At 49.8% G+C, this 19870-nt stretch overlaps 1 protein-coding gene across 2 annotated transcripts in view; it reads left to right on the top strand.

Annotated features, from left to right (window-relative positions):
• Window positions 1–9283: 9283 nt before the first annotated feature.
• The window catches only part of PHRF1 (PHD and ring finger domains 1), a 32822-nt gene continuing 22235 nt past the window's right edge, over window positions 9284–19870 (top strand). For both annotated transcript variants that reach the window (XM_062577063.1, XM_062577062.1), the window contains exons 1-5: window positions 9284–9365; window positions 16003–16117; window positions 16468–16587; window positions 18114–18334; window positions 19395–19478. In XM_062577063.1, the coding sequence (XP_062433047.1) occupies window positions 16027–16117; window positions 16468–16587; window positions 18114–18334; window positions 19395–19478 (516 nt within the window). In that variant the 5' untranslated portion in view covers window positions 9284–9365; window positions 16003–16026. The remainder of the gene's footprint in view (window positions 9366–16002; window positions 16118–16467; window positions 16588–18113; window positions 18335–19394; window positions 19479–19870) is intronic.

Genomic DNA, 19870 nt, shown 5'->3' with positions numbered 1-19870 from the left:
ACGCTTTGCAGCCGTGGAGGCCGTGAGCCCACCAGCAGAAGCAGCCAGCGGGTCGCATCCTGTGGGCCTTCGCCGAGCACGCGTGCCGTCACGGCGGCCGACTGCATCTTCTCAGCGCGGCGCCGAGAAGGCTGCCTCGCGCGCAGCAAGGGCAGCGCGGCGGGGCCTGCGCGGGTGTGCGGCGCTGCTGCCCGCGTGGAAACGTATCCTGGGGAAAACGCACTAGAAATGCTTGCGCTTCCTGCGACCGCGGGGAGAAGTCCCTCCGCTGCAGCGAGCGCGTCCACCGCCTCCGTTCGCTGGGCTCTCCTGCTTTCCAAACGGGACTCCCAGCTTGACACGGGAATCGGAGGGTGATGGAGATGGCAAAGTGCTGCTGAGGGGAGGGGAGGGAAAAAAAAAAAAAAAAAAAAAAAAAAAAAAAAAAAGCCCTTAGATTCAGGAAAGCCGCTTGCCTTGGAAACGACCAGATTTTTCCTCCAGAGACAGACAGATAAGACTGCTGTTTCCCCCACGCACACTTCTCTAAAGAGGCGTCAGGTCTCTCCTAGAAGCAGCTTAAGAAAACAACCCCCCAAACTGAGTACGGTCTTGACTCGCAGATGGGTCGGCAGCATGTCTGCCCCCCCCAGTGCGCAGTGAGGCTGCCGGGTCCCCCAGCCCCGGGGCCTCGTGGCTCGCCGGGATGCCAGGGCGGCAGCTAGCAGCTCCACAGCCTCAGCCGCCACTGAACTCCCTTAATCCTCCCACTCCCAAATGTCCCTGAACTCCCCAGATTTTGGGGGGAGCCCTCCACATATTCACAAGAATTTACCTATGTGGATGAAAGGGGAGATCTTTAATTCTGGGGCCACATTTCTCAATTTTCCATACCCTGGTGTTGGACCGGCTTGTGGCATCTCCCAAACTTCCTTTGCTAAGTTGAGAGGAAGCTGCTGCCTATGGGAAAACATCCTGTTTTCCTGGGAAACGGTCCTGTCCACAAAGGGAGGGGAAGGTGCTCTCAGCTGAGCTGCTAGGGGGGTTCTGGGTGCAGGAAAGGGAAGCTTTCCCGTAACAACGCTCTCCTCCGGCCGGGCGCGTGCGAGCTGGGGTGAGCCAGCCACCGTGCCGGGAGGCTGGCTGCGATGTGCTGGGGCTTGTGGGGGCTCTTTTTCCGCTTCTGCAGCCTGAACCAACCTCAGCGCTTTCCCAAGCGGCGGAAGAGACTTGGCATGCGCAGCCCTGCCTGGAGGAGCCGCGGGACGAGACCTCTGCGCTCAGCCCAGCCTCGGCTTGGAGCCCCAGCGGCCACGGGAAAGGCTCGCTGGGGGCAGGGGCTTTTCCTCCCCGCGCTCACCCGGGGGTTATTTGAGCCTCTGGCTGCTTTGCAAGCGCCCTTCTCCTTCGGGGATAAAGCCGCTCGCCTCGGCGCCGCGGGTGCCTGCAGCTGGGTTGCCTGAGCGGCCGGGCGTTTGGTGCCCACACGCCTCTGGGGAGCGTCGGGGGCTGACGCGTGGTGAGCTGTGAAGCGTGGGAACCCCCCCCCCCCCGCCCGGCCCCGCTATCCCCGTGCGTTTCCCTGCGGCTGGGGCCTCCCTGCCGGCCTCCGCGCCCCGTGCTAGCGCTGGCTTTTCAGCTGCTGCGGGACGCCTGCCGTGCACGCGCCGCGTGGGGGGGGAGAGCCCAGCCCCAGCCCCGAAGTCGGGGCCGGGCGCTGCCTGCCCATGCTGGGTGTCTGCCGAAGGCGGCTCTGCCAGCGCCGAGGCCGCGGCAAAGGCGACTGCCCCGGGGAAGGGCTGCGCGGGGCTCGCACGTGCACACGCACATGCACACACACGCACACGCACACACACACACTCTGATTGCAGCAAGGGGGTTTGCTCGCCCAGGAGAACCGAGCCCTTCGCTCCCCAGCACCCATCGGCCTTGGCAAGGCGGCCAGCTCCTTCCTGCCGGAGCGCGCTCCAGCTTCCCGTTCTGGGAGGGCGCCCATGGGAAGCCCCTGCCGGCCAGCGCGCCTCGCGCGGGCACCGGTCTGCGCCCCCCCTTCCCCTCACCCGGGCGCTTCTGGCCCTTGGGAGGCTGCTGCTGAGCCCCGGCCCGGCTCGGCGCAGCCGGAGAAGCGGGAAGGCTCCGGGTGGCGGCGGCGGCGCCGGGGCGCCCGGCGGCCGGGTTGGCGCGGGGGCTGCCGAAGCCCTGGCCGGCGGCGGAGGGCTCGCTCAGCCCCGGGCCCGGCGGCCGGGGCGCCGCGCGCGGCGGTTCCTATTGTGCCGCTCTAACAATGCGCCTGTGTGTGGGAATCCAGGGAAAACCCACCGGGCAGAAGAGCACCTCCAGCGCTGCCAGCAATCCGGGTCAGCCGACTCTCCTCCTGCCAGTGGCAGTGGGTTTTGTTTTTTGTTTTTTTCTCCAATCTGTGGATTTTTTTCTAAAAAACATTGTCCAGCAGCTGCAAAGGCAGTTGAATTTAATAAGGTACCAAACGACTTTGATTAACGCCCCTCCTTCTGTGCAACAAGGGCACCGCGCAGAGGGGCCCGGCTGCCCGGCTGCCCGGCGGGAGGCCGCTCCCCAGCCGCTCGCCCGCCCCGCGGGAGGACGCCCGCGTGCCCTCGCCGGCGGCCGGGCGCCGGCGCGGAGGCGACGGGGCGCCCGCGACCGCGGCTCAGAGCAGCCCCCGGGCCGCTGCGGCATGGCCGCGCTGCCCGGCTGAGCTGCCGTGACCTACATTAACGCCGGCGTGAGACCGGCACGCTTCGGGGGCGGCCGCGGCCGCGCGCCCGCTCCCCGGGCTCGGGACCCCCCACGCGCGCGCGCTCGCCGGCCGCGGCGCTCTGCCTTTCCGCTTTTAGCTGCTCGAAAGGCTGTGTCAATAATACATTTCTGCCATTGAATATTTTATTGATGATTTGACTTTTGCTGCTTGCAATTCCCATTTCAAGGCTGCACGATTGTTCCTAATTAAAATTTTATGCCCTGGGAGAAGCCTTCTTGCTACAGTGGAGATGATGCTGTCCTTTTCTAGGCCACTACAGAGCAGTAGGAAGAAATTACTCATTGTTATGAGATTAAAACAAAGCCAACGAATTTTTTTTAAAACAAAGCCCCAGCGTACGAGGCGCGCTAGCTGTGGAACAACCGAGCGGCGAGCGAGGCGCCGACCGGAGCGCGGACGGTGGCCCGGGGCCGCCGGCCCGTCCCGGCGCAGCGACGTTCCCGCGGCGGCAGGGCTCCGTCTCCCATCCGCGCTGGCGGCCGTGGATGAATTCGTTGCTGGGCTCTCCCCCGCCGGCGACGGCAGCGAGCGCCGCCACGGGTCGACGCGCCTCCCCGGAGCGGGGCGAACCGCTCCCTCCACAAAAAGCAAAGGCTTTATCGGGACGCGAGGTCTACCTGCTCGGGGCCCGCCTGTTTCCCAGCCCGCGCCGCCACGCTGCAGTACGCGGCACCTCCGGCTGGGCAGCTGTTTGCTTCCCACGTCGCTGGCCTCCCCAGTGTTTTTTCTAATAATAATGCATGAACGAAAATCACTCCCATTTTCTTGGCCATCGACTGTATATTGCGTCTACTTGTTATGCCAGGCATCCTCCCCCTGCGCTCTCAGCTGCTGTTATTTAGGGTACCAACACTGCACTGGGCAAGTATGGTTTCTCAAGGTAGCGCAGCTGCAGATGCCTGAAATGCTTCCTGTTAGTAGGTGTGTTTGTATCTGTTATTTGGGTGGTGAGTTGCTTTTTATTATTATTATTATTATTTTATTTAATCTAGAGTGCTATAAGCTCTTGTGCTTTCTCCCAGCCCCTGGCTTTTTGAAACTTTTGAAGCACATGCTTCAGCGCCAGTTACGTAAGAAAAGGTGTGAACACCTAAAGGAGAAAATGCCTGTTGGTGTCTGAGTGACGTACAGATGCTCTGCTTTACTGCTCCTGGGTGCACACATCCCAGAAGGGTAGCTCATTGCAGCTGGGGAAGAGACAGTATTTGAATCAGCATGCGTACACATCTGTGTGTCCATGCAGGGAAGCACTGTACTCTTTCATAATCGTGATTTTTTTTTCCCTTCTATGTCTCTCCCCCATCATGGTGAAGACCAAAATCACACTACCTTGCCCTGAAAAAAAAATAAATAAATAAAACACACAAAGCACTAGAGGAGGTCGGGAAATTTTCTTGTGTATGGATGAGCAAGTTTCTTTCCCAATGGAACCTCCTGCCAGTATAAATTTTTTTAAAAGATGTATTATATAAGTCCCCACTTGCATTTAACTGACTGACTTCCTCTGACTCTTGAACAATTTATGTACTCCTTCTATTCCTAACAGGCTAGCTTTTTCCTTGAACAAGGCTCACAGTTTAGGGCTTGCAATTGGCACAGAACACGATACGTGTGTCCGAGTGCAACGCACTAAGTGTTAAGCCTGCTCGCTTCGTCTGAAATAAAAGAACAAAATCTTTTTGAGTGCAGAGAATCCTGTCAGCTTAACTGGCCTAACTTTCAGCATCTTCCCCTCCTATAAGGCACCTCTCTGCCTTCCGTCAAAACCTTATAGCACCAATTCTCAGCAAGAGCTTTTAGCACCCGAGTACTCCTCAAAAGGGTAGGTATCAGCTTACAGAATCTGTTAAGAAGCTATTGAAAAAGCTGAACACTTAAACGAAGGGGTATCTAAGCACTGGTGTATTTTCTCATCTCTTGGGAGTACTCCGCAGAGCAGCTACTGTTCAGCAGGCTCATTTAGCAAGGGCCTTTCTGCTAGCCCTAAAGCAGGGGGGCAGCAGCACCGTCACTGGTACATCAGCTCGAGATGACCAGGTCACACAGTTACTGTCCACCCTTGTTTTCAAGCCACCTTTGACAGGCTCTAGAGAAAAAATAAGAGATTGCATAGATACTGTATGTCAAACACATCAAAAGTGTCACTGAGAAGGTACAGCCTTCCTCTTCAGCTGGTTGGAGTAACTTAAGCACACCTTATAGACCTGCCCAGCTCTTTGCTGAACCCTAAATTACCGTAATGAACACCCGAACATTGGTTTTGCAATATTTATTGAAGATTTCAGGTGACAGCACAGCAGGTTAGTCTTGAATCACGTCACAAGAATGTTAAAACAGGAATTCAGCTGTATGCTTCCCCTGCTAACGGGAGAGATATACAAGAAAGAAATAACAAACAAATTTCATTTCAATGCCTTGCCTTACTGGAACTGCACAAGACAGTTTCATACACAATGGGAAGCTGTAAGTTTTTATATCACAGTGCTGCCTGATGGGGATAAGTCTTGTCAGAGCAACCAGGACATCTACTGAGACATTTCTGCTAGTAGCTAATCCTCAGGCAGCAGAGTACCAAATGCAGTGCTACTTCTTTCAAGAATGGACCGCCTTCATTTTCAGGTACAGGTCCGTTATATGCAGTTACTCATGGAACAAGATAGTATGATACTGTAGAACTTAAATTTCAATCTGCAGATACAGCACTAATACACAGATACACTAATATACAGGTATTAGTATTTTGCACCAGGTTTCCTCCTCTCCCTGCTTTCCATACAGGTACACCAGAGCTCCTGCCTGCTCAGAGATTAGCTGTGGATCCAGCCTGGAGGTGTAACTAGGGAAGAGAAAAGCTTTCTAGGATTGGGAATGCTCAGAACTTGTTTTCCATCCCTCAGATAGGACTCACTCATTAGCTATTGAGTAAGTGTGAAAGCAGCTTTGCTAAGTTCCAGCAGTTTTCCTCCCTTTCTAGCCTGTTTGAGCATCCTGGACTCACCTAGTCTGCTCAGGGCACAGAAGGAATTGATCTTCCTTTCTGGAGGGCAGATGCTCCTCTAGGACCCAACAGGAAAACATCGAACAAGTGCAGAGAGGGACAGAGAAAACATTTCTGCGAGGGCTTATCTGTAGAGGGTGTTGCTCAGCCTCTGTCTGACTTAACTACTTACGGAGAAGAACACTTCCGATGCATTCGTGAGATTAAGCCTTACAGCGGTCCAGGGTAACACCTGAGCAACCCAAGTGCAGCAGGGAACACCCAGGCTGTTTCAGAAAACCGTCAAGGGCCGTTGCGAATCCTATGTGGTTATTATTAACTTTAGCAGAAGGTAAAGCTGTGCAACGCTGTAAAAAGATGCTTTTCAACTACCCAGCTCCTTCAGCAGTGCAAAACCAAACTTTGTTTGAGAAGCAGTTTGCTTCATCACTTCCTCCGCTTCTGGTGACAGCTGCCCCGCAGAGCCGGAGGAGCCTCTGCCCGGCTCGCTCTCCCGCTTCCCAGGCCCCGAAGCCACAGTGCCCCGCGTGCCATCACGGCACAACCCCGCACGGCACTTCTGCTGGTGCCCGACGGGAACCAGGATGGGGCCCCCACTCAAGCAGCAGAAAAGCAGCCAGCAAAGGTGAGCGGTAAAAAGGGAGATGAAATGACAACAGAAATGGAAAGTGAAGCTGGGTTCTGCTTTTTGTTTCACCGACCACGGAGTCTCTCTTTAAAGGTGACTCATCCAGGGCAATACCAGGCATGGTTTCTCCTGTTAACACACCCTTGGCAATAGCAGTTCAGTTAGTCACTGACTGGGTATCAAGACGTCACCGGCTGGGATAAAGCGTCTCTTGAGCTTGGTGCAGCGACCATCGGCACGTATGTGCTCCGGAGGAGAGCAGGGCCCGGGGGCGCGGGGCAGGGAGGGGTCCCAGACGGCCTCCCCCTCGCACAGCCCCACCTTACCGCCCGCCCGCCCGCGCCCAGGGGCCCGCGGGCCGCTCGCTCCCCGCCACGGGGGCCGGAGCGCTCCGCGCCCGACGGGCGAGCCGGGGAGCTGCGCGGCGAGGCGGCCGGGCCAGGCGCGGGGCGTCGAGGCGTCGAGGCGCGCGGGGCGGCGGGGGCCGCACAGCGGTGTCCGAGGAGCAGGTTAGCCGCTGTCACACGCACAGTGGGGTCGCCGAGAGCACAATGTGCGTTAGTCAGTGGCTCACCTGCTCCTGGAGCGGGACGGCGGCGGCATCGCGAGGGGCGCTCGGGGCCGGCGGGGCGCCCCGAGGGATTTCCACCAGCACCAGCACCAGCACCACCCCCCCTCCCTCCCTCCCCGGGCGGGCTCCCTGCAGCCGCCCGGCCCGGCCCGGCCCGGCGCTCACCTGCGCTCCGCCGCCGCCGCGCAGCTCCGCGCTCCCCGCCGCCGCCGCCGCCGCCAACTTCTCGCTCTGCCGCGGCCCGGCCCACGCCGCGCGCCGCGGCTCCCCGCCCCGCCCCCTGCGGGCCGCCCGCCAATGGCCGCGCCGCCCGCCCGCCCGCCGGCCACGCCCCCGCGCCGCGCCGCCCAATGGCCGCGCCGGCCCCGCCCCGCCCCTCCTCGGCCGGCCCCGCCCGGCGGCGGCGGCGGCGGCGGCGGCGGGGCGGGCGGTGGCGCGGCTGGCGCCGCCCGCCCCTTCCCCCCCGCCGCCCGGGGCCGCGGCGGGTGCGGCGCGTTCGCTTCTGCACGTCCGTGCTGCGGGGAGGAACCATCTGTACCTGCTGGACCGCCGCCCGCGCCCCCGCCCCTGCCTCCGCTCGGCCTCTGCCGCGGCTCCCCCCGCCGCGCGCCCCCCCCCCGCCTGGCCTGGCGCGGCCGGCCGTGGGCCGCCGCTGCCCCTGGGGCCCCCCCGCGCGGGCGGTGGTACGGTCCGCCGGGGCCGTGCCATGAGGGCAGTGTCGGGGCGCACGTAGCCGGCGCGCGCGGGGGGAGGGGGAGGCCCCCGGCGGCGCGCGCGCGCGGGGGGAGGGGCGCGCCCGGCCCTCGCGGCGGCCGTTGCTCGCCCGCCGCTTTCTCGTTTTTGTAATTTTTGCAATTCGTTCTTTTTTAGTTCCGTTCGACCCGCTGGCCACGCGGTGGCCCCTTCACCCCCCCTCGAGGAACCAGCCCGATGGGGGAAGGCAGTCTGCCCCCGGGGCCATGGCGCAGCTGGAGAAATGGCCCCTTTTCTGAATCCCCCCCCCCCCCCAAGAAAAACTTGCCCAAATCCTCTTCCGCGGGGACTGCACACCTCTTCGCACCTGGGCAGTCTGAGCCCAGGCGTGTGATGCAGAGCGTTTGTGTGGCCCACCCCAAAACCCGCACTTTTTTCCCCCAAAACCCTGCCAAAATCCCAGCGCCCCCGCGTCTCGCAGCAGCATGGCTTTCCCTGTTCCCAGCCTCCTTCCCTCCCTCCGGGGGCCGGCAGATGCGGGGCTCTGCCGCAGCCGCCTCGTGAGAAGGCTGCCCCAGGCCAGCGTGTCGGCAGCGTTGCCTTTGCCCACCATCTTCCCGCCTGGGACGCTGGCCCAGGTCCCGCTCTGTGTGGTGCCTTTTGAGGGGAAAGGGACGCGTTTCTCTCCTGCGGTTGCTGACTGCGGCCAGAGCGCACGTAACTTTTCAAGCAGCAGTGAGGCCCAGCTCCTTCCCAGTTTTGGGGACAAGGAGAAAACAGCAGCTGATGAAATAACGCACGAGCTGGGGAAAAGCTTTACGTGCGTGTGATCACCCACACGAACGGGAACATTTGAGCTGGGAGCAGCTATGCGTGCTTAGAAGGAAAGAAAAATCTGCTGTGATCTGAGTTGCTTTAAAGAAGCATTTAAAATCAAGCTGTGCCCTCAGCTGGGGGCACGTATTTCTCTCGTGTTCAGCTCAGTTTTCCCTTGGGCACTGCGTCTGCGGGGGGAAAGCCCCGCTCCACTGACCTCGCGTACAGTTTTCGTGGGGATAATCGCAGCTCAGCTCGGAGGTGGCCGTGCCCTTGGGCGCGACCAGCACCTGCCAAGGCTGGAATACGGGATGTATCCGGGATGCGTACCGATAAGCGGCACAGGCGGGATGGGTTCAATCTGGGCAGAGCTTTTCCAGGAGAAAAGCGAGCATGTATAAACTGCGAAGAAGCGAGGCTGTTTCAGCACCTCTTTTGGCCTGAAAAAACTGTTGGTCCCTCCTCTCCCCCCCCTCCCCGTTTCTTCGCTGCTCAGCGCGTAGCACCAGCCCTGTGAACGAAGAAAAGCATCGCGGCCTCGGGCAGCCGCTGCGCCAAGCTGCTGCGGCTGCTGCTGCTGCGCCCAGGGACAGCCGCGGTTCCCAGCCCCCCTCCCCCCCCCCCGCCGCCTGCGGTGGTACAGCCCGACGGCCCCCTCCTCCTCCAGTGGTTCCGCCCGCCGGCGCGCCTTCCTCTGCCGCCGCCCGATGGTTCGCGCCGCCGCCTGCCTCCCCCGCCGTGCGCACGCGGTGGTGCAATCCCGCGGGCGCATCCCCGCCCGCGGCGTGACCCGGAAGCGCTGCGCCTCACTTCCGGGTGAGGGGGCTTCCGGCCGGCTGGCCCGTTGTCGCGGGGGGCCCGGCGGGGCCCGGCTATGTGAGCGCCGGCGCCTTCTCCTCGCGTGAGTGGGCCGTGGCCGCCTCCGCGTTACCGGGGCGGGGGGCCTGCCGCGGCGGCGGGGCCGAGCCCGTCCGTAGCGCACCGGAGGGAGCTTCCTGCTGCGTTGTGAATATCTGGTCTTTGTGTCTGTGTTTGTTTTTTTGTGTTTATATATGCGTGTGCGTACGCATATATCGCTATATAGAGGCGTAAGTAAACATATATATTTGTTATTATATATTTCTTTCTTTCTAGAAGTAGGTGGTGGCAGGTGCCTGGCGGCCGTGGCAGAGGGAGAGCAGGGGCAGACAAGGGCAGGGGCAGCGCACCCGGCGGCAGCAGCAGCGAGCTAGCTTAGCTGCCACAAGCATTGCTTAGTAGGTGCAAAGGAACGTTCCTTGGCTTGTCTGTCTGTCTGTTTGTCCCTCCGTCCTGTTGTTTGTAGCACACTCGTGAGTTTGCTTTAAGAAGTTTTAAGCTACTTATTGGCTTACAGTGAAGTCAGCGGACCTCTCGGCTTCCATGTAGAAATAAGTTTTTGTGCGTGCTTTTGTTATGCATCTTAGCTTATTTACAGAATCATGTTATTAATATTACCTATTACAAAAGCGCTTGTGGAGTGGAAAACATATTCTTAAGACCTTTCCATTAGAGTGTCTGAGTTTAGTGACGTATTTCTCCCAAGCATAGAGATATGTTTAATGCTCAGTGTCAGTGAGGTGGAGGGTTTGTTTGTAGTTGCTAGTTCTTGAGACGTTTGTTATGTGGGCGGGCTGATAACACATTGCAGAGGTGTTCAGCATATTGCCTTCAGTCTTGTAGCAGAGTAGGTTTTGATGCTTTTTGTTATGTTTATGTACATGCAAAAAGCTCACAAAAGCAAATGCAGAAGGTATGTGTGCATTTTGGAATCTTTTTTTTTTTTTTTTCCCCACAAATGGGAAAAGGGTGAGTTAAAGGCAGGAACAGTGTGAAAAACTGATGCAAAAGACATTTCCCCAGCGAGGGGGCTGGTACCAAGAAAGGAAGGATGCTTAGAAAGGAAAGGATGGAGAGTATTGGAGGATGTTGGGTTATCAAGGAAATGGGAAACAGTCCCAGTAAGTTCAAAGTAGGGATTAGAGAAAAGGGGATTGCACAGAGCTGGCCTGTTTCTTCTAACGTAGACTTCCACAGTGCCTCCTTCCTTTTTTATGCAAGATGGCAGGTGTTGAAAATGTCTTTGCAAAGTCTGTGCATTGCTTTATTTTTGTCACCAACCTCCAAAGAGTGAACTGCTGCAGGCGGTGTGCAGCATGAACTCTCCAGGAAGTCTTGACAGTTGGTTTGGGCACCTGGAATTCAGAGTAGCTGAATCTAGGGTAGTGACAGAATAGAGAGAAGATGCACAGTTCTTCACCTACTCTGAGATTAATTTTCTGTTCCTTATCTGTTGGTTTCTTAGGTGTTTAAAGTAAATAACTGCGTGGGCAGTTCTGATAGTGGCATTTAAGAGTTAACCATTTTGTAATTTAAACAGGGGAAAGTCAAATCTAATTTTAGATTTAGAGCACTTTTTTAAAGCTCCCTGTGCCTGTTAGATTGGCACTGTGCAGCTCTGGACTGGAGGATTACTGCTGTCATTGGTTAATCTGAATTTACTGCCTGCATAGTTTCTTTTAGTTTACATTCAAAATGTGATGTTGGCAGATATGAGTTGTATTATATCCAGATTTTTTCAACTGCATACAGTAATATTTTTTTACAATTCAAGTATACTTTTTTCTTTCAATGTAGCATGTGAAACTGGGACCAGAGCTGAATGGTTTCTGATACATGGCATTGGTTTTCCAGAGAGAATGGTATAATTTGGTTGATTTGAAGGGGAAAAGAAACAAAAACACATATATGCTAGGGAGGGCTAAGAGCTTGCATGTTGAGTATTTACTAGACTTAAATTTAGTTATAAATGCTCTTTGGAATGTGAGTGCTCAATAATTGCCAATGAAATTAGATCAGTATTCAAAACCTTAGGGTGATAAAAATCCAGCTGAGTTCTGTTTTCTTTGCCTGTGCGTAATCCTGAGCATTACCCAAACAGATTAAAATGAATGCCTGCTCTAAGCTTTTCTGCTTCCAAAAGCTAGTGGCTGGTGTAAGAAGTTGGTGGTGTAGGAATTGTGTTGTGCTAGAAACAAAGAGCACGCGGCTGGAAGAGTCTCTTGCTATTGCAGGCTGCCCCTTTAGCTTCTTGTCAGATTGAGATGGGGCTTGGTTGGTGTTTTGCAGACTTTTTGGTCTGTGTGGGTTCTTCTAGAAGCCTCTTTTGGAGCTTGGTTGCTTTGATAGTTAGAAACCTTCCCTCAGCTTCTAGCTAAAATGTACTCATAGCAAATTAAAGTACTGATTTGTAGTAATGCGTAGGGATCTTGGTTCAAAAACCCAAATGTTTACTGAAATGCTTGTTTGATAAACACTTGTTCTGGAGGAAACATTTAATTTTCTGTATTCTGGAAACACACAAAAAAAGCCCTGTTGTTAGTACAGGCTGAAGAATGTATTTGTAATTGCTATTTGATTGTGCAATGCACATGATTAAAAACATACTCTGTCTTAATAGTAAAGACTGTTTCTCCTGCGGTCGAGCCCCTGCCATGGTAGATGCGCAGTGCTTGGCACCAACAGCCTCGGCCCTGAGGAGACCCTGTATTAAGGGAGCCTAGGATTTAGGGGAAAAGCACTGAAACACATCAAGTGACAGGGTACCTGCTGTGCATTTATTACTCTTATATTAATGTTTTACTAAAATGCTGTGAGATTCGGTTGTATAAAGAAACTGAAAACTTGGGATTTTTAGGAGGCAGTATGGTGTCTTTCGTTTAGCAGCACCCTGTCTCTAGTGTGCGAGTTGGAATTTAAATATTGAATTTGATTCCTTTACTTTTGGGGAGGTAAAGGCAGGGTGGGAAAATGCCTTATAAATGATGTTGCAAATAACCTAAGCATTGCTTACTTAGGTCTTAAGCTGCGCAGGAAGGAGGAAATAAGGACAGTGAGGACAGCCAGAAGAGAAGGAGGATCCTACAGCATTTGGTGGCTGGAGGCAGGCAGCGTGTTGGTGGAGCTGTAAAGACAAAGCTGAAAAGCTTCCTGCTGTCCTGCGTGCCCGCTCTTCTGGCGCGACTGCCTGCACTTGTGTCGAGGGACAAAACGATATACAAGTAGTTGGAGCTACTAGTGACCGCCAGTTCACATGTCTGTTGTGGTGTGCAGGCTGTGAATGTGCAAGTGATACCCCTTATCCGGGGGTTTAAGTAGGCTTTAGTGAAAATGGTGATTGAATTCAAAGACAAGAAAGCTTCAGCTAATACCTTGCTTCTGGTGTTCATGCGCCTTGTGCTGGGGATGCATCCTGAATTGCTCCTCTTAAATACAGTTTTCACAATGAGTTGTAGAAGAGAAGGGAATCAGCGGATGTGAGGGCTTTATAGAGAGTCATGCACACAGCGGGATTTTCCCTGTGAGCAAGCTGGCGAGCAGTGGGGGCTTGGGTACAGTGGTGAGGGTGGGTGCCACACGCCTCTACTTGCACCCCCAAAACCGAAAGCAACTGTAGTTGCTTCAGTTAAATGGCCTTCAAGGGTAAAGAGTGGCTTTTCAGCAGTTGTGACTTTTATGTTAGCGGTGCATGGTTAAGGTTTGTCTCAGAGGAATAAATAGTCTCCTCTTTAGCCAAACTTATTGTTTTACATGATAATAATAAAACTCCCTCGTCTCTATTTTTCTTTTTTTTCTGCTGGTTCCAGCTCAGATGGGTAGGAAAAACTTTGATGTGATAAATGCTGTAATGAAAGAGCAGTTTCTTATACAAGTGAGTGAACTCTCTCAAGTACTTCATAAATGTCTGTGCTTCAAAGTCACAATGGTAGTTTGTTTGAAATCTCTCCCATGAGAAGAAAACTCTTGGACATGCTGCTTATTCTTTATATGATAACTTGTTCTCTTCCTTTAAACGTGTATAGTCAACTTTGATTTCCTCTTTCATTTAAGAGTATCTGCCCAGTTATGAAAGCGTGTTTGTAGAGTTAGATTCACATTTGCGCTGTTTGAAGCTTAAAACCTTAAATTCAGTTCATCAAGGTTGGTTCCCCCTTGTCTGTTCCAAGCTCTTTGTGAAGCAGACTTTCCTGGACTTGGGCACTTGATTACTTGCTGTGATACCAGACCCTGAGTTCTGCCTGTGAGCAAAGTACAAATTTGCGTTTGCAGCGTAAAGTATGTCAGATCAGATTGTGAAGTCAGAAGTGCTGATTTCTATGTCTCTGTGCTTAAAGCATGTCTTCTAGTGAAGTAGCAAAGAGAAGAAAAGGGGCTTCTGTGGTGCAAGCAGTTGTTTTATTCCGCAGCAATGAAGAAAACGCATGCGATTTGGAGTTGTAGTTACTTGACTTCATTAGGAGCTTTTACAAAAGTATATGTTGAGCAGAGCTTTAGTATGTGGAAATCATCTTTTTAAAATTTCATAAAAGCAGTTTTATTCGCTCTCCTCTTAATGCTTGCTGCTTCGTTTTACTGAGAATTGGGGAGTAGGGCAGTGAAGATCATCATGTTGACCGAACTGAAGTCTTTTCCCTGGTTCCATATCTGTGTGGGTGTGGTGGTGACAGTCCAACGGGAAACTGCTATATTCTTGCAACCTTACTGTGGAGAATGGATATAAAGGTTTTGAGTACAATCTAACTACAAATTGGTACTACAGAAGCTTTTGCAACGTATATCAGAAATATGCTTACCAGTATCGTGCTGTCAGACTGATGCAGTCAGTTTCTGCCCTGACTTTTTGTAGCTGTAACTCTGCAATTAATTTTCAGCTACTATAACTAGTTTAGCATGTCGGAGCATATTATATAATTTAGTTTGAATAATTCACACACGTGCATGTGCACACACTCTCACTCTGCTGAAAATCGAAAAATTCCTAATGGAAACAAGTGTTTCTTCCTGTCATTCCAGTTACAGAGTGACTGGCTTTTGGAGAATCTGAGCGTTACCAGCCAGCACAAATTATGTTTTAAACGCTCCTGTTAACAACCACAAATATAGCTAAATCTTAATCCTTTATTTAAGCAAGAGTCTCAATGAAGTCAGGAAAAACCTTCATGAAGACCCTGGCCATGTTGATGCTTTTTTCTCTCTTTTTTCTTTTCAGCCTTTTATCCCTTGAGCGTTAAAGAGTCTGTTTATGGCTTGGTGAATTTTTAAGTGCATTTTTAAGGCCCTTAAGTGTAGAGCTGTGCTATGTGGCCCAGAAATGAAACGAAAGATATGCATCAAGAGCACTTGCATAAAACATAATGTTTTGTTCCAAAAGTTATTTTAACATGCAGATATGTCACATGGAGCAAGGAGGGTGAGAGAACTGGCAGCTGACTGAAAACTTATTGCCACACTTGTAGAAGGATCCCAATTCTTTTTCTTATTAAGACATGACATTTATCTCTGTAAGCATCAATTAAATTTACCAATGGCTGCTTCTTAGAAGCTTAAAAGTCCGTTTTTCTTAATGCATTGTAACACTGTATATTAAAAGTATAGTTTGATTGTCGTTATGTATTTCAATCATGAAACATCTCTATCTGTTGGTTTTATTGCCAACCTGCACTAGTGCACTTGATTGCATTAATATGCACCACATCGAGCCTGCTCCTTCCTGTGGAGTAATGGTTGTGAGACCTGAGACTTCTGTTTCATGCCAGAGGTGCAAAAAGGCCTGCGCGCGCGTGTGTGTGTGTTTTTTTTTTTTTAAACTCCATCCCTGTCTCTTTGATTTGAGCAAGGCAGTATTTTGTTTTGAAATGTGTATTGTCATCTGGTGTATACAGGAGGTAAACCCAGATTCTGAAGCAAAGAGTGTACAGGAGTTTGGTGTCCGTCAAAAGGCACGGTAACTTCTGGTCCCTTGCAGCTGTGCTCTTTATAGGTACTGTGCAGGATGGTTTTGGTGTCTGACTTCCAGGGGACAAACAAGGAATTCCTTTCAGATACGGAGATTTGGTTACACCTTTCTCTGTTGCCTAGGAGTCCAAGATAAAGCTGAATCTTGCACGTAAATCAAGCTTAACAAGTGGCTGGTTTCACCCAGCTCAGTAGTGATCTGAAAACTCCCTGAACGAGAGAAGCGCTCGTCTGTAGGTCACCTTTGGCTCACACTGGGAAAACAAACCAACAATTTTCTTTCTCTTGTTCCTGGTAATAACTGCTTTTCAGCAGCACAAAGCCAGGGTCCACCATAAATCTAACTTAAGTTTTGCAGCCAGAATGAGTGTTTCAAGGTGGACGGGAGGGAAGCAACAATACTCAATACTCTCGTGGTTAAATCCTGGTTAAGCTCTGCTCTGTTTTTTCGTGGCGCTGTTGCTATGCTGTTTTTCAGCCAGATAGCTATTGCCAATGAGGAGGGATCAGAAAGGCCCACTGTAATTACCAACTGGGAATAAGTTTTACAGGACCCCTGATCTTTGTCAGATAAAGAAGTGACTTATGTGTGGCTCTTGGCAGTGAAGTCATGTCTATTCTACCATCCGTGTCTCCTCGGATGCTTTGGTCGTTCTCTGCTGGGCTGACATCTGCTGTGCTTATTTAGGTCGTGCTTTGTCTCACTGAAGGCCGCTCTCTTACAGGGAGCTGACTCCCGATGTCCTGCCATGGATGATGATAGCCAGGATGAACTGATAAACAAGAACGCTGCGCTAGGCAAGGGCAGGAGACAGAGCCTGGCACTCCTCAGTGAAGCAGGTAAACGCATCTTCTCTGTGTGCGCACGTTGCTAGTGCTGGGGTCCAAAGCCTGTCTTTTGACCTCTAAAAAGAAGTACTTGTGACTATTTTTCTTTTTCTCTGAGAAAGTTTTATTTCATGCTCTGAACTCTGTATCTCAAACTGCTAACATACCTCATGGAGTTGCTCAGAACTGGCAGCTTTGATACTTCTGAAAAATAACATTATTATTATTATTATTTTTTTGCCTAGGAATTCTGGCTTTTCACTTAATATATTATGGAATTCTATGTACTTCACTGTTTCACTTGTTTGGTGTTCACGTATCAAGTAGGTACTTTTCTCCTTTCTTGCTTTTTCTTTTTAAAGAAAGCAATGGTGAAAATAGCTGTGACTCGGAAGATGATACTGGAAGTGAGGAGGAAGATGACACTGAGGAGGAGGGAGGTGAGAAGGACAAGGAAGAAAGTGAAGATGAAGAATTAGAAGGTAGATCTGTTAATGTATTTTTTACAGAAAGTATGGGATTAAAAGCTTTCCTTCCAAAATGTGACCGTAAATGTAAATCCACAGAATAGTCACTTTCTGGTCACTTTTCTGATGCTGCTGTTTCAGACTCGTGTCCACATCCTATAGTAAATAACAAGTGAGCAATATTCCCAAATTCCTGGGGTTTTTTTTGTGTGTGGTTTTTTGTGTTTTTAAAGCATGTGTGTGTTTGAGGACTACCCGCTAGCCAGTGTTGTACAGAACTTTTCTTCTCAGGCAGGAGCAATGGTGGTTCCTAGTCCTTAGTCTTTCCCCCACTGCCAACTCATGAAAGTTTTTTTTTTTTTTTTTTTTTTTTTTTTTTTTTTTGTTTTGCTTTTAGTTTGATTTGGCATAGAGCACTAAAGTGGAAGTTGTGATGGGGAGTTCAGGAAATAAATTGCTATTGCTCTTAAATATTGTGAAGGGGTGGGGGGAAGACCTGATTTCTTTTTTTCCTTTAAAAAAGGAGTGTGGATATTGCTCAAATTTATTCATGAAAATGAAAAAGAAAAAAAAAGGGGAGGTAATCTTCAGGTGCTCAAACTTCAGCACCCGCTGCATTCAATTATTATTTGAATGGACATAAATGAAGTTCTTCATCAGCACCTTCAAAAATTTCCTGTGAAGGCAAGAGCACAATTTTTCCAACTTACTAGATTGATTTGAGCACAGACTAAAAGTTGACACCAAGTGCCAGAAAACTATCAGTTAATCTTTTCAAAAAAATCTCTCCTATGTCCAAATAGGGTCCTTGTATGGTCTGCTGAATTCTCCTATTTTCACTGTCTAAAAACATGAAAAATGTTTTGAGGTCATTTGCAAGAAGCAGAGAAAAATTACAACTTTTACAGGCTTTAGGGAAAGGCTAAGATATGTCTCAGTAATTTGTGCTTAAAAAATATGACCCCCTTTCAATAAAGGTTGTTGAGACTTTAAAGAGAATTTCACTCAAGAATCAAGCTTCTTTAAGCAGTCTCCAGTTGGGCACTCAAACCTCTTAACTTGGGCCCCCAAATCGTGTTTTATTTGTGAGATCTTAAATCTGTTCTTCTGCAGGTATGCGTATTGATGCTTCCTGTCCTATAGAGTGTCTATTAAAAAAAGAAAAAAAAAAAAGCTGGGTTCATGATGACTTTGTTATCAGCCTGTGTTTGATGGTAGCCAGACATATCCTACTGTCTTGTCACTGTGATGGTCTGCTGTTTTTCTGCTGTCTGTCCTTCTAATCTCTTGCAAGACTAGTCACATTATCAGGCGTTATTCTTGGCCAGAATAATGTAGTGCTTTTTACTGATGGGATTAAAAAAAAAAGACAAACTTTTGCCTCAAACTGGAAAAGCTATGCTTTGTCCTTGCTGCCCCACAAAACAAGCTTATTTGGAACTCTTCATATGCTAGTGTCATCGTCCCATTTCTCCTCCCCACTGCTCTCCCTTGCTGAAGGTTTGCAGCACATGAAAGTTGTTTCTTACCTCTCATTTAAGATTGTGAAGATGATGAAGAGGATGAGGAAAATGAAACTGCTGTGGGGGGAATGACAGGTTCTCTGAAATTAGAGCCACACACAAATGGAGCAAACGTTTCCTCTGATGAGGATGGTGAGAACTGCCCAATTTGCCTCAACACATTTAGGGATCAGGCTGTTGGAACTCCTGAGAACTGTTCCCATTACTTCTGCTTGGACTGCATAGTGGAGTGGTCTAAAGTAAGTTGTTCTCTTACTTTCTTGTGGCCTACTGATGTGCTCTGATCACTCTATTCTCTTGTAATAAGAACAAGTCACTGTAGTATTTATATCCACTATATTTTAAGCCCCCCCCTCCCCCGACTTGAGTTACTGCTTTATTTGACAGAATTCATGTTTGTGGTGTATTGGTCTATTTTCCTTGCACCAATCCTGTTCTGTTCCTCTATTCTTTGAAAATTATGATAGCCTGGAGTGGTAGTAGTAATATAGTAATATTTATTTTCCCAACTTTTGCTTAGTAAGAAGGGAGCAGAGTTTGGACCTAAAGGCAGTAGGTAAAAATACATATCATCCTAACAGGTTCATTTCTAGGCATGTAAAATTCTTGTTTTCAAGTGAAGGCAACAGTAATACTGGTTTTCTGTATATATATATGTATGCTTACCTCTTGCTGACTTCCACACTGTGGTTGCAAGATCGGTGCATATTGCTACAGTGAACATTTAAACACTGGAAGATTTTTTTTTAAGTGCTAACTATGTCAACAGATTGAAAAACATCAGTTTCAAAGCAAAGTTACTTGCCATCTAACTATATAATTCAAATAATCATAATCCAGAATGAGAACTACAAGAAAACTTACTGTGCCTGCACCAGTAGCCATGGTAATCTTTAAATAAATAAATTGAGCTTTTTGAACAGATTTGTAAGTTGTTTCAAATTGTTGATTGTTCCAGAAGAAATGTAGTACGCTAAAACATGAGCAGTGTTTCAAGGAAATGTTTGGGAAAACTTTGATGTTACTTTGGCAACTGAGTAATAACTAAATAATTTTTAGATGTCTTAATAGAAGACATTTTTAAATGTCTTAAATGCTTTTTTAAAAAATACATGTTTTCTCTTATACAATAGATTGTTTGTAAAGCAGATAAATCAGATTTAAGTACTTGAATGTTCAAGACCAATTGCTGTTAAAATGCTTATTATGGTAGTTATTGAAAAACACCTTTTTGAAAACGAAATTGAGAACTGTGCTTATTAACTGTATGGGAAAGTTAAAATATATATTTTTTTCTAGAATGCCAACTCCTGTCCGGTGGATCGAATCCTCTTTAAGTACATTAGTATTCGAGCACGTTTTGGTGGTAAAATTTTAAAAAAGGTAAGCTTCCTATTATAGCAAACAAGAAGTCAAACTTCCAGAAAATACCTATCCAAAGGCTTACTTTTCTAGCATGTTTATCTGATATGTGGTATCTATGAATTATTTTCTTCCTATTTTGAGACTGCCTTTTACAGACCTATTACAAATTTTCTTCTTCCTTAATCATGTTTGCTGCAGTATTGTGTATGAATTGAAGTGCAGTTTAGGCTCTGATAGGAAGAAAAATGTTTTTCATAACCACCTGTTCTGCGTAATGGACATTTGACTCTAAGCTTTTCTCTGAAGCCTGCTCATAGGGAGAAAATGCCCAGCATGCTGCGAATCCTGTTGTAATACAAATAAGAAGAATGTAGATTAAACATACTTGATCTGTTCTTTGCCTTGTTGTC

This window comes from Rhea pennata, chromosome 5 (assembly GCF_028389875.1).
Source record: "Rhea pennata isolate bPtePen1 chromosome 5, bPtePen1.pri, whole genome shotgun sequence".
Taxonomy (NCBI): domain Eukaryota; kingdom Metazoa; phylum Chordata; class Aves; order Rheiformes; family Rheidae; genus Rhea; species Rhea pennata.
This window is presented reverse-complemented; position numbering and strand designations above follow the sequence as displayed.